Source organism: Esox lucius, chromosome 22 (assembly GCF_011004845.1).
Source record: "Esox lucius isolate fEsoLuc1 chromosome 22, fEsoLuc1.pri, whole genome shotgun sequence".
Classification (NCBI taxonomy): Eukaryota; Metazoa; Chordata; class Actinopteri; order Esociformes; family Esocidae; genus Esox; species Esox lucius.
Window position 1 is genome coordinate 6,843,043 of NC_047590.1, and position 14,233 is coordinate 6,857,275.

General features: G+C 48.2%; 1 protein-coding gene across 14 annotated transcripts in view; it reads right to left on the reverse strand.

Moving 5' to 3' along the window:
* baz2ba (bromodomain adjacent to zinc finger domain, 2Ba) overlaps positions 1–14,233 on the reverse strand; it is a 65,644-nt gene that overhangs the window by 11,669 nt on the left and 39,742 nt on the right. For 4 of the 14 annotated variants that reach the window (XM_029116826.2, XM_029116827.2, XM_029116824.2 and 1 more), the window contains 21 exons: positions 13,729–13,943; positions 13,383–13,622; positions 12,732–13,283; positions 10,843–11,689; positions 10,394–10,651; positions 8,943–9,003; positions 8,738–8,846; positions 8,308–8,409; positions 6,199–6,421; positions 6,017–6,109; positions 5,871–5,932; positions 5,674–5,739; positions 4,957–5,022; positions 4,594–4,638; positions 4,249–4,281; positions 2,924–2,989; positions 2,486–2,626; positions 1,721–1,975; positions 1,216–1,439; positions 393–467; positions 12–306 (listed from right to left, as the gene is read on the reverse strand). In XM_029116826.2, the coding sequence (XP_028972659.2) occupies positions 12–306; positions 393–467; positions 1,216–1,439; positions 1,721–1,975; positions 2,486–2,626; positions 2,924–2,989; positions 4,249–4,281; positions 4,594–4,638; positions 4,957–5,022; positions 5,674–5,739; positions 5,871–5,932; positions 6,017–6,109; positions 6,199–6,421; positions 8,308–8,409; positions 8,738–8,846; positions 8,943–9,003; positions 10,394–10,651; positions 10,843–11,689; positions 12,732–13,283; positions 13,383–13,622; positions 13,729–13,943 (4,028 nt within the window). The remainder of the gene's footprint in view (positions 1–11; positions 307–392; positions 468–1,215; positions 1,440–1,720; positions 1,976–2,485; positions 2,627–2,923; positions 2,990–4,248; positions 4,282–4,593; positions 4,639–4,956; positions 5,023–5,673; positions 5,740–5,870; positions 5,933–6,016; positions 6,110–6,198; positions 6,422–8,307; positions 8,410–8,737; positions 8,847–8,942; positions 9,004–10,393; positions 10,652–10,842; positions 11,690–12,731; positions 13,284–13,382; positions 13,623–13,728; positions 13,944–14,233) is intronic. The other 10 variants (XM_029116828.2, XM_029116821.2, XM_029116829.2 and 7 more) reach the window with 7 other exon arrangements.

Genomic DNA, 14,233 nt, shown 5'->3' on the forward strand with positions numbered 1-14,233 from the left:
TATGGACTCACCTTGGACAACTTGTCTATCTGTTTCTCCAGCTCCTCCACGCTGCTGGCCTGGTCCCCGTCGTCCTCGTCGCACGTTTCCACTTTCTTCCCTTTCTTCATCTCCTCCTCCTCTTCCTCCTCCTCGTCGTCTGCCGGGTCATCGCTGTCCTCGTCGTCCTCGTCGTCCTCGTCGCTGTCCGCTCCCGCCTTCCTCTTACGCTTGAGTCCGGAGGAGGGGGTGCCCAGGAGCTGGTTCTCCTCGCCCCCTGTGCTGGCCTCTCGCCTCCCTGTCCGCTTGGCGTGGATGGCCCTCAGCCTGGAGGGAAGAACACACAGGTGAGCATTCCGATGTAGGAGCCACGCCAGAACAACGGGGCGAAAACAGAAAACGACAACACCCACTTCTTGAGTTTGCCCTCGACCAGCCACTTGTCCTTCCTCATGTTGGTCATCTGATCGAGGTTCTTGTCGATCTCGCTGTAGAGAAGGAGGAATACGCACAGCATGTCAGTTAACACAGGAACTCAACCCCGCCCCAGACTCTCACTATCTCTCCCATTCACCCTCTCTCCCTCCCTCTCTCCCTCCCTCTCTCCCTCCCTCTCTCCCTCCCTCCCTCCCTCCCTCTCCCTCTTTTAAACTAGATGCTTGAGAACACTCACACTCAATCTCCTCCCCTGTTTCCCATAATCTTTCTCACACACTCTACCTCTCTGTTTAATTCTCTCTCTAGATCTCTCTGTACCTCAGCCCACGCCCCACCCCCCCCCCCCCTCTCTCTCTCTCTCTCTCTCTCTCTGTCTCTCTGGGTATAGTAAATAGCCTGAGGCACTAGTTTCTTTCCATTCTAATGAATAATTGACATATTGGCTTCTCTCTCTATCAAAATTGAATCCCACTACAGATTAGCAGATCTACCAGACATGTACATGGCATTAATAAAACATGGCAGCATTAGCAGCTGAGTGAAGTTAACTAAACTTCATTATTTTTAGGAAGCAGAAACAGCGGTAGGAAAGCTTAGAAAAACCAAAGGAATGCTGGCCTATGCACCTATACTATAAAATGTAAAGAATCCTATCTTCCCTGGTAACAAAGGAAGTGGGGAGGATTCTTAATCGGTCAGTGCGTTTTCCTTTCAGGCCTGTACAGCCTTGGCTTCGTATCATCTCAAAATAAATTACTAACCATTAAAGCAAGCGGTGAAATTTCGATTTCCTCCTACCTAACGACACTCTTGCTGCAGGCCAGTTCATTGGCCAGGAAGCCCAGTATGGAAGCCTTCTGAGCGGGCGTGTGGGCCTGGAAGGCCTTGGTCTTCAGGCTGAGGGCCAGCTCGGCCAGGTCAGTCTGACCGCAGTGCGCCGCCATGTACATCTGAAGCACCTCTGACACGTTGTCGCGGTTGATGCCCACGTTGGTCAGGTGGTCCCCCAACATGGTCTTAGTCTGGAGGGGGAGGGAGTCAGGGGGAAGATTCGTGGGAGACGAAGACGGGGGCCAAGAGATTTGTTGGCGGCGACAGAATGGGCTTACACACGCTTTCCAAGAGAGTGTTGATTCATAGACAACGGGCCATTTTCCCAGACACAGATTAAAACTAATCCCAGACCAAAAAGCATATTCAGCCTAGATTCATTACAGGAAGAGCTTCTCGCTTTGGGACCAGGCTTAATCTGTTGCCCGGGAAACCGTCCCAGAGCGTGTGGGTTTCCCCGTGCGCTCCTCACCTTGTGTCCTGGGGGCAGCCCGGGGTCACACACGGCCAGGGAGAGCAGTCTGACCAGCAGGTCCTGGACGTGGCCCATGCTGTCCCCGACGTTCAGCAGGCCCTCCTGCAGCGTGCCCAGGGTGGGAACGTCCGTCGTCACGTCGAACCCCAGCACCTTCCCAAAACCGCGCAGGAACTGCATCAGCATCAGGCAGTCGGACACGGCCCCCCCCGGCAGGATCAGCCCGGGGATTCTGGAAAACTCTGGAAGAAGCTGGAACAGATGGAGAGAGTGGGGGATATTTAAGGAGCACGTCTCAAATGACCTCCTGTGACCCTTAGCCTCCTCGGTAGGCAGACATACATGAGGGGCTGGACTTCTTTTTCAGCGACGGAATCAAATGGATCTGAATGGTCGCTCTTTTAGATGTCATTAGTGAACAGTGGCTGGTTGTCTTGCACCCTGCATTTCTCTGTTCAGCCACAAGGTGGCAGTGTTCAGCAGTGACCGGGACACCGGTTTCACACAGGTTCTGCAACTAATCATCTTGACCACGCAAAAATCTCAACCATTTCAGAACTATGACATAAAAAAATATATAAACTTGGCACTTCCAACACACACTTTATTCCTGTTGCAGGTTAGTTGCGTTTTGTATCACACACGCACAAATGCAAAAAGAAAATATGATTGAAGACGTAACAAAATGAAACTGACGCCCATGACCTTGATGACCCTTCACTGACACCCCGGGACTGAATCACGACCCAAACAGTTCATTACCTTATGATCAGCCAGACACATGTCTTCATTTGGCTTCTTCAGCTCCCTGGCGATCTCCAGCTCCAGTCTCCTCAGCTCTAATTTCCTCTCCTTGTTCAGGCGTTTCTCATCCCTCTTTTCCTGCCGCAAGCGCTCGCGTTCCTAAGGGGCAGAGGAAGAGAGATGAGGGGAGAAGTTAACGGGGGCTCACGCCAGCGCCGGTGAAAGAGACGAGCACGCCGCGCCGTCTGCCTGAACACAGCCTGGCGCCCCCCGGCCCGCCTTTTCAAAGAAAGGCTTGAGGGCCAGATTGTTTTGACTCAGTTAGTATATCAAAGAAATATAAGGAGAGGCAGGAGGGGTGGGATCGGATACGTTCAGGAGGAGTAGAGCCTTGTGGCCTTGCGGCGTATGGGAACTGTCAGTGTGTGCGCGCCTATGCACGTGCGTGTCACACACCTCAGCTTTTTTGCGCGCCTCCACTGCCTTCATAAGCATCACATGTTGCCGTCGTCTCTCTCTCTCCTGGCGGAGAAGAAACACACACACATTACACGGCCATTACACACACGGCAGACGGTGGAACCTCCACAACTTTCAACACGTAACTTCGGAGAAAAAGGGGTAAGACACACCACCATCCTGTCATCATGGCGAGGCTTGGATGTGGACTAACACATAGCTGAGACTGACTTTAAGAGAACAATACAGTATGAATGACAACCAATCGGAAAGCATAAACGAGCGAGTGCAACGGATGGTGATGACAGGGTCAAAAAAAGAAGCGTAGTTGGAATCAGCTATGATGCCTCTGGGTAAAAAGCTGATGGAGGAGAAGCCAAATGACCTGAGTCATCATAGACACAAGTCAGTCAGACGAAAACAATAATTTCACTGTGGATCCAGATGGAAAATGACCTACAAGGGCTGTAGAGGGACGGTGCTACATGGAGACTCCCCTGGCAGGGGACAGAGTATCTCTCAGCGTCTCGTTCTAAGTGCCATGTCGGCCTTAATGGGGACGAGGCACTGGGCGTGGTTAACAAAAGAGACGTGAACTGAAACCCCTCTGGATTCATATGCATACACACAGAGCATTCTGTTCGGGGTCATGTATGTGGAGGGACACCCGGCCCTGGTCGTGTGCAACAAGCAAATACAGAGTGAACCAATCAGACCGCAGGACAGTGGACAGGCAGATACAGACACGGAGCGGCGCAGCACAACCATGACTCGGGCCGCGTCCCAAACGGCACCCTATTCCCAGAGTAGTGTGCCACTTTTGACCGGAGCAGCGAACGACCCGAGGGGATAGGGTGGCATTTTCAGACGCGGCCGTTGGGGCGTCAACGGGGGGCCGAGCAGGTTAGTGCAGCCCAGCGCGGACAGACACGGACACGGACGCAATGTCTGCAACTGGACGACTAAAGCAACTCACAGCCAATCAAAAACAACAGCTAGGACGATGGGTGTGATGAATGACTCATCCAGAGGAGTACCCTTTCAGGCGGTGAGAGTGTGCATGGCATGGCTGCCCTTTGCAATGCATTCTGGGAGGGGGGTGGGGAAGAAGCTTGCGGACCGCCGCAGCCGGAGAGCGGGGTCAGGTGCCTCAGAGCGTATAAAAAGCAACACACTGTTGTTGTTTTTGTTTGTTTTGCTGGAAAGCCATGCAGAAGAATGTAGTATGACAGCAGCCGAGGCTAGGCTTAATGCATTGCTATGACAACCATATCACAACCAGGAAACACGATGCGGTGTTAGATGTACAAAAATAAACATACCCATACCATATCTAGTCTATGCCTCTCCAACTCCTGGCAGAGAGAGTTGGCAAAGTATTATGGGACAGAAATGACAGCATTATGTCCTGTAAATAAACTGATTGATCAGCAGAAAGTTACCCAGAGATCAGAAAGAACCCAATAGCATGGAAATTAACCACAGAGAAACAATGCAGGGTTTAAAAAAAGATCTAGTAACCTCAAAACACACACACACACACACACACAGACACAAACAGACACACACGCACGCACTGTAAACACTGACCAGCTGAAGTGTATATGGTTTTAGTATTATTTTAATGTCAGAAGAGAAAATCTGTGCTGCTTAGAAGCGCCTCTTACCTGGTGCTTTAAAATGACCGCATGCTGTCTTCTCATTTCTTTCTCCTTCAGGGGGAAGACAGAAAAGATGAGGCGAGAAAATCAATACACTTTCATACAGCCACCATCATGAAAATCACTAAGGCCTGATGGGATTTCAGGCCATTTTACAGAGGAGCTACTGCTTCTATCTAATCTCATTGTCAGACACAGCTCATCTGGAAAAAGCTTTGAAAAAGCATTTTGGTTTATGTGACATTAAAAAAAAAAAGGTTTTCAACCCAGGTAGTGAACTTATAGTTACGTGCCTAAAGGGGGGAGTTTGTAGGAATGTAACAGAGATGCGGGTGTAATTCAGCCTTCACAGACACAACACACAGTCACCTTTATTCGTTTCTCTGCCTCCATAATTTTGGCATTTGCAACCTCTTCTTTCTTCCTCCGTTTAGCCTGCAAATGCAAATCAGGTCAACGTGTCAAACATCATTTGGACACCAGACAATTAGGCAGACTGATGGAGGAAGCTACGTCAGTTTTGCACGGCAGCACCCAATATATTTGTTTCTATTTTCCCTGTAAAAGAAAATAAAACGTATGCCTCACGTGCTGATCACATTTTTACAACATAGAGGGTGAATAATGTATAAATGTAATATTTAATTGCAAACAGCGGGGGGAGAAATCCTGTTAAGAGTGGCTTTCCAACCGTAGCTCAAATTTCATTTAGTCCCGGTAAAATACTTTGGAGATCCTACAGTGTAATTGTGTGTCTACCCACTTTTGTAAAACTGTTGTTGTTGTCTGGTAAAAATAGAAGAAATATATTTTCTGTCTAATATAAAAATGGTCCGATTCTGAGGCAGCAAGCGAAGACAGCGATTTTAATATTCAACAGCCGTCAACCAAGACCAATTTCACATTAGTTCCATACCGAACGGTATTCCTTCAAACACTGCAGTAATATTCAGTAATGGGCTTAGGTATGATTAAAACCATATAGATATAGTTGTCTCAGGCTCTGGGAAGAATTTCAGGAAAAACGTTGTGCTAACTCTGAGGCTCTGCTTAGTGTCTGTGTCAACTGAGTTTTGACTGGAGTACCTCCAGGATCTGCTGTGCTCTCATCTCCTTCTCCATTCTGATTTGCTGAATACGCTTGATCTTCTCCTGTAGATACACAGATGAAGTCTGATCAGCATTTTTAAACCCAGAACAACTACGTAGTGCTCACGCACGGACTCCGCCACGTTCGTGAGGGACAGTTTGGCAGGAAGTGATGTCACACAACGAATGCCCACCTGCTGCTTAAGGATCTTGATTTGCTCCTTCTGCTTCCTCCTCTCCTCTGCGGCCATGATGGCTGAAAAAGAGATGCGTTTAGCCGTGGCGAAACCTCACCCAGAGCTCTAAAGGACCACACTGGGACATGACGGCGTAGTTTTACCTTGTTGCTTCCTGGCCTCTTTGGCTGCCCTGGCCATAGCTTGCTTCTCGAGCTTCCTCATCATCTTCATCTGGGCTGCCTGTCTGGCGATCTCTGCAGACAGAGGGGCCAGGGAGTTACTGACGAGACGGGCCAGATGACAGCTCATCCCGGCGGAGCGGTTTCGGGGCTCCCCTCCTTACCTTGAGCCTCCAGTTTGCGTAACAGCTTGGCCTCGCTCGGGCTAGGCACGTCCACCCCCAGGCCTTCCCCCACGTTGGGAGGCCGGCCCTTCCTCCTGCGAGAGCCCTTGCTCCCCTCGGCCCCCGGCTGGCGCTCGGAGTTGGGGGGGCGTCCCCGCCGGCCCTCCATGGCCAGGATTCGAGGGATGACGTCCTCCCCCTTCAGCAGACTCCACTGTAGACCCTGGGGGTTTGGGGGAAAGGGAATGGAAGGGTGGGGAGGACAGACACAGGGTCTGTTAGAGTAGAAGTGGTGACTCGGGGCTCCCTGACTCCTTACAGACTATGTCTTGTGACTCAGGTCTGGGATAAAGGTTGTCGCTGATGTCATGTTGGTTTGTTGACTTTGAGTCAAGGGTGGACACAACAAAATACTGCAGCATTATGGGTAAGCACAGCTAAGAACACTCAAGTATTGTCGATATGGAACACTGTTTCTACACAGTTACATATTTCATTCACCAGATATCAGGTATGCTAACTACTCTACTGTCCAGGATTCATAATCTGTGGCAGCATCCCAAGCAAAAGATAAATATATTTAAACTAACTTAAACTATATAAATTGGAACAATAATAATAATTATTATTATATAACTGTATATATATATATATATATATATATATATATATATATATATATATATATATATGGTTAATGTACACTGTATTTCATTAGCATGTAAGCATTTAATTAAATACATTTAAAATCATCTGATTAAAACAGTATTTAAAAGGAAATTATGCAAATTATCCCAATTCATATGTCCCAATATATTTAATACTGCTGAACACTAATAGTTTTAGATAACATGAAGTATATTTAAATATATTTTATACTGCTGAACACTAATAGTGTTAGAAAATTTGAAGTAATTTAAATATATTTAATACTGCTGAACACTAAAAGTGTTAGATAATTTGAAGTATATTTAAACATTATTTTTCCACTTAGGGAGCAAACGGATCAGCAGATTCTCCCCAAAGACAACCAAGGTGGCCATGAAATAAGACTACTGGACTCTCCACCCACGTCCTTAATAATACAGATCTATAAGAGAGAAGGGGAATGGTGGTCAAACCTTCTACTTATTTGTTTATTTCTGTTTAATACTGTTTTCAGTATTAGGAGAAAGAACAAGGTATTGCCATTAAATTCAGACATTTTTATCCTCAAACCTTATTATATCAGGGAGCTATAACTGTCACACTATGGGGTTGGCTGTCACTGTGTTTTCCGTCTGTTTGGCATCAATACATTAAAGTAAAGCTTGGATTTGATCAAACTAAGTATTTCAAAATTAACCCAGAAATGTATTTGAAACAGTGGCTTTTCTTATACACAAATTGTTATAATTAGGGTTAATAAAAAAATTATATTAAAGTTAAATTAAAAATTATAATCGTTAGATATTCCCCCAATCATTTAAGTCCATTCGATTTTTAAACAATATTTTAGTCAAGCTAAAAAAGTTATTGATACTTATTTGATCAAATGTAATTTCGACAAAGTGTTAAGGGCCCGGCAACATTAGAACACTAAAGATCCCATGTCACTTGTTCAGTCAGGCCCTCATATCATCCTAAACATCTAATTGTCTTGTTCATCTCCCCTCCTCCCCGCTGTAACAAAGGCATCAGGTACTACAGGTATTAAACGTCAATCAACATGGTATGAAAGTCCCCCTGGATAAGAGTGTTGGTAACTCTCTGTTAGGGCTGTCTTGAATTACTCCTTTTCCTTTCATACTGACAGTTACCACAGGGCTCAAACTAGCAACTCACAAATAGAGTACAAAATAAAGCAATACAATTTAAGTTGTGAAGTCCTATCGTATAAATATTGGTTAAAGAAATAACAACTATGTGGATCTTTACTTTCACCTGTGAAAAACACCCAAAAATATTTTTGTCTTAAGAAATCCTAAAACACCCCTGGGATGTTGAATAAAAAGCACTGTGAAAACCAACCCCTCTTTCACAACCAACCCCTGGTCTCCCTTGATATTACTGCTGTAGACAAAGAATAGTACATTGGAATAAAATAATACATATATGTAAGACATTCACCTGGGGTCCTTCTCTGGCTTCATAGAAGTCACCAACCATTATCTTTGCACTGAAGCTAAAATTATCACGTGTGATGCCACTTATTCCATTTCTGGACAGATACTACAGAAGAGAAAATAATGACGTTTGGTGAGACAGGGATTTCCAGTGGGATAGTATGTTAAAGTGTGACATTTAAAGTGACCTAGAGGCTGCTGGGTAAGTGACGACTACTACTTAGCATCAAATGCATTGGGGGTGGGGGGGGTGGGGGAGGGAGGGGGGAGTACAGCAAAAGCAGCGGGAATCAGGATGGTCAAATGATTGGTCAGCTTTTAGCATGGGAAGCAGCGAAAAGACGGGAAAGGATGTGGAAACTAAAAGGATTACGGCGCTTGCCTTTTCAAAGTTCAAAGGTCACGGGCGTCGGGAAGGGATGCTAGAACGTTACCTTCACCACGTCGGGGTACTGCCTCAGCTTCTTCCCGCACGGCGCATAGTACACCACGTCGCCTTGCATCTTCCCAGACATGTTTTTGATCCGAGTTTCTCTCTGCCAGCTGGATAAACGCACAGGCAGAAGTTGGACGGTGAGAGAGTGACCATTTGCCGTTGGCTACGAAGAGCATTTCAATTCGAGTGTCCACTCTACCTACCCTAACTCCAGAGGGATCCTCAGCTCCTGCTCATCCATCACCCTCTTTCTTTTTCCTGCGCCTGGAGAGAGAGTATGAGAGGGACAGACAGGGAGGAATGGAGAGTACAACGAGAGGGACAGACAGGAATGGAGATAGAGTACGAGAGGGACAGACAGGGAGGAATGGAGAGTACAACGAGAGAGACAGACAGGGAGGAATGGAGAGAGAGTACAACGAGAGGGACAGACAGGGAGGAATGGAGAGTACAACGAGAGGGACAGACAGGAATGGAGAGAGAGGGAAAGTGGGAGAGAAAACATGTTAGTCTGACTGAACAGTAGCCAGTCACAGCCTCAGTTAAAGACATTTAACATCCAGCTCACATGCAGAGCGTCTATACAGAACAGCAGCCCCACAGCTCTGGATCTCAATACTTAATATGAGCACTGTCATTGTGTTAGACAAGTATGGCTGCTGGGGCTAAGTCCTCTATGCAAATCTCGCCGCTTGCAATCAATCTCTGCAGATCAATCCGCCTTCTGCTATTGACTGGAGTGCCAACTCGAGCGTGTCCCCTAACTACCACCCCACACCCCCCAATGTGGCCGGGAGACGTTGCTTTATTAACTGAACCTACTAATGAGTTATCTTTATTTGATGAGATTACAGTGTTGAGAACTCAGTCCTCTGACGGCAACTCAAGGAAACGACTCAAATATCTTTCCAGAACCCAACCAACATTCTCATGTAAATTTCACAGTAAAGGTGTTTGAATTGAAACGTGTTCAAGAAGACCGGAATCTCTCCCTGAGAATTCCAGTCTCCTTTCCCGTTTCTGTGTGCTCTGCTGTCTCCTTTCTGAGCTGGGTAATCTCCCAACACTGAAAGAGGGAGGAGAGACGAGAGGGGAAAGAGAGAAAGAAACCTTGACACAGCAGAAGTGCCAAACAAGTTGTCAGGCCCGTTAAGCCCAAGGACATGTCCCTACAGGAACGCAGAGCTCTGGTTAAGCCAGCCAACCGCCTGGCTAACTAAAAATAAAAAACCCTTTCCCTCTCCCTTCTCCAACCCTCACCCCAGCCATCTAAGGATGACAGTATAGCATGTCCTGTGTATGCTGAGCAATGTCCACTTAAAGGTACAGCGATAGATTCCTAGAACCCTGCTTTAGTTCTATGGGTAATGCTAGAGCCAAGCTACCCATATGTCTCTGTCTGGTGCCGTTAGCCTAGGATACGTATACAACAAGGGCTTGTTAGCTGGGTTACATGTAAAGCCATGGGCAATATAGACTATGAAATGGAATACCAAACCCCAGATATTGTATAATGTTACAAGATTGCCAACTGTTATCAAGTTAGCCGCTAAGGCTATCTAGAGGTGTAAACACATTGTTTCTGTTATTCCCCTTGTAGATGTTAGAGTGTTTTAATTAAAAATATCTCCTTTCAGTTGTTTCCTGTATTTACCTGGGGGCGTGGCCAGGGAGTAGGAGGAGGAAGGTGAACTATGATAGGCCAAGGCACTGGAGCTGGTAACTATGGTGGGCGTCTTGATGACCTGCAGGTTAAGTGGAGAGCAGCTGGTGGCCGTGTGATTGGTTGAGTTGCTCAGTAAGGAGGTGTGACTCAGCTCCCTCTTAGAGGCGGAGCCTGACGATGGCAGTTTCAGGTCCTTCGGTTTGCCACCGGAGACTTCCGCGTCGCTGTCCGAGTTACTGTCTGAATCTGAGAGGGAAAATAACACAAAGACAGGTCATGAATGAAATTCAGTGTAGTTCAGACAGGATAGAAAAAGGTAACCACACATTTATTTCAGTTGTTTTGAATTCAATGAAGTTGAAAAATGACCCCAAACCGGATATATTCTAATGAACTTTATTGTATATGACCATCACAACAACCAGTAGGTAACTAACCTGATAAACTGTCATCTGAGTCCTCCTCGTCATCCTCCAAATCGTCCAGATCATCGTCGTCATCGTCGTCATCCTCAACTGAGTCATCCGAGTCCTTGTTGCCAGGGAGCCCTGGGAGTCCAGCCTCGGCCCCCCGGAACAGGTCCACCAGAGACTGGACCAGGTGGCTCTGAGAGAGGCCCTTCCAGGCTGTCACAGGGCCCTGGGCCTGAGCTTGTGTCTGGAGCTTAGGGGCCTTCGGGGCCTTGCTCTTCCTGGGGCCCCGTGTCGTGGCCGATAAGGGTGAGGTAGCGTGCCGGGCAGAGGGGCCCTGAGAGGAGGCGGAGTGGGCCCTTCCGCCGGTACTGAGGTTGACCGGCAGCGCGAGGGACGCCCCCGTCCCGGGCAAAAGGGACGCACCCAGCTCGGGCGTGAGTGATGCCCCTGCCCCGGAAAAGTCCTTGCCGGGGTCCTTGTTAAGGTCTTTGTTAGGGTCCTTGTTAAGGTCTATGTTAGGGTCCTTGTTAAGGTCTTTGTTAGGGTCCTTGCGAGGCTTGGTGATGAGGGCCAGCGGGGCGTCCTGAGCGGTGGTACTTTGGATGACTCCGTTCGGGTGGGGGTGCATGGCCACGCCCAGGAGGGCACTGGACAGAAAGAGGTTGGAGTGGTTGTTTTGGGGTGGGGAGGGGAGAGGAGCAGGGGGCAGCTTGTTGCTCCTGCCACCCCCGCCCTGCGGTCTCTCGGAGGACAGCTTGGGGGGTGCCAAGGAGGATGATGACGTCACCCCAGCAGACTTCCTGCCGTTCTTGTGACCGGGCTGCTTCTTGGGCAGCGCTGCCGGGAACGTCTGGCCCTGCGACAGAAAAGACTGGAAAGGAGCGAGTGAAAAAAGAGAAAAGGGAAAAAATGAGAAAACCGAGTAATTGTGCCGGCTGTCACTTTGCATCTACGTCGATTGTTCAAGCAGGTGACAAAGAACAATGTCTGGCCTGCTGCCTTACTGTGCCTGAGACAGAATCCCCGTAAAGCCACTGAAAGGAGACTTCCCATTCCCGTATCTCACTTAAAGTGTTAATTACTAGAGTTATGGGTCTGGGAGAAGCATAATCGTCATGCGCCCATGTTTTCTTTTCAACAGCACCACGGCCGCTTTTCTACAGTATAATGACAGGCAAATTTGTCATTTCGCCATGTTTCGACAACACAGGTAAAGGCTTTGACGTGTACATTCAACTACATGTGATATCAAGTGAAACAAATCAATTTCACAGACCGTGTAATACGGCGACATACCCTGAATCTCTGAGGGAAATACAGGGCCCTTTGGTTCCAAAATAACCTCTTCACCGGTAAAATAGAAACGTAGGTACAAGCTAGATTTCCACTTGTGGCAAACTGGAGCCTTAGGGATTGGCTTAGCAAATTTCAATGACTGTTATTATTATTTATTACCACATCCAAGAGAGCCACATCGCTCAGCGAAGTGACACGTGTATATTTTCTATCTAGTTTTGAATGTTTGAAGTAGATGGTACAATAATAAATACATTCTGAAGTAACGAGTCCAAAATGCCTTGACGTTTTGATTTACCGGGTGGCACAGCCGGACACCCCAAAAAACTATTCACAGGATCTACCCAAGTCTGTCTTGGCTGCAGGACACCCCATCAAATGACAAGCAGGATCCAATGAAATCTGTCTGGCTGCAGGTATGATAATGTATGCACCTCATACATTATCACATGAACCAGCAACTAAATGTGAACTGTAACACTTTTAGATTATCAAAATAAAGTGATAGCCTTATACCAGCCCAAGACCATTGGGTGAATTTATTTGACCGCGGTATAACGAGCAGGAGTCCGGCACAGCTCGTCCTGCCGTTGTACTGACTGTGACGGCGCTCCCACCTGTTTCAGCCTGAACTCGTTGATTTGAGAGAGCGATTCCTCCAGCAGCTTCCTCTTACTGGTCTTCCCGCCGCCCGGAGTCTTCGCCGATTTGGGCAGCTGGGAGTTGGCTGCTGCGGGTGGCGTGAGAAGAGGTAAGGTTTGAGGCGAGGAGGACAGGGGGGCCGGACGCGGCGGGGAGGGCACAGACAGGGGCTTGGGGGACGAGCAGAGGGCCAGGGGCTGGGGCGAGGAAGGCAGCACCTTGGGGGAGGCGATTAGGGGGATTGGGGACAGGGACGATAGGGAGGTTTCCTTCCGCGGGTGGGTGAGAAGGGCCAGGGGCTTAGAGCTCGCCGCTAGGCCTGTGGACTGGATCACACTGAGGTGCTGCTGGAGGCCCTCTTCCCTAGGCCAGGGTGTCTGGAGGGGCAGGGGGAGGCTCTGGGACAGAGCAGGTGGGGAGGGGGAGCGCCGAGAGGGGACCAGGGTGGGGGGGTCGGTGGGTAGTCTGCGAGGAAGGCTGTCCCTCTTGTCTTGGGCCTCCCGCGTGGTCAAGCTCAGTGTCCCGGCCTGAGGAGAGAGGAGTGGACGGTAAGCCTTGCTCAGCTCATCGAAGACAACGACTTCCTGGTCCACCATTGCATCTACTACTATACACTGGTACTACACCTTTGTCTTTTTCTTCATTTGCCTCTCTTTGTCCTTCTCGGAGTTCGACACCTCACATTGATCATCCTCGTCATCCTCGTCGTCTTCATCGTCATCCTCCTCCTCTTCTCCTCCAAGATCCTCCAAGTCGCTGCTGATGGCTCCGTTGCTAGAACTGTCCGACAATGAGCCCGAGTCGCTCTCACTGACCCCAGCGACCTCTGCTGGCTGCTTGCTGGGCTTCTGCGTTGGGTAGGAGCGCTGTCAGTTTTCGAAGGACCCCGCCAAAAATGTTAAAACCAAAATGGACCCTATGTCATATAGAGCCTTTCCTAGCCTCTATATGGAGGCTGTGGTCATTACTCACTGTGCTGGTTGTGTTGTCTGGCTGCTGAGCCGGTTTCCCCTGATGTAGTTCCGCTGTTGGGGTCTGGCTGTGAGGGCTGCTCCTGGGGCCCCTGGCCTTTGGGTTGGGGCCCTTGGAAACCTGGGAGATGCCCAGAGATGGGGACATGCTCATGGAGTAGGACCCCTGCATGGTTGGAGAGGAGACTCTGCTTCCATTCACCGCGCCGTTCAGCCCTGACGTCACACAGAAGGGAGGCACAGCACAATGTCACGTGTTGGTTCTGGTTCAGCCGACAACAAGCCGTTTCAAAACGCTAATTTATTATTGGGGTTTCTGGGAAATGAAATAATAAAACAAAACACAGAACTGTTGATTTATGCATGTCTCATTAGACATGCTAAACATGTCATTTACATAGTAAAAGATACATTAAAAGATAGTTTAAAATGAAAAAAATCAATTAAAACAGAGTGAGAGAGAAAGAGAGAAAGAGATAACGAGAAGAATAAAAAATTAAAAAAAC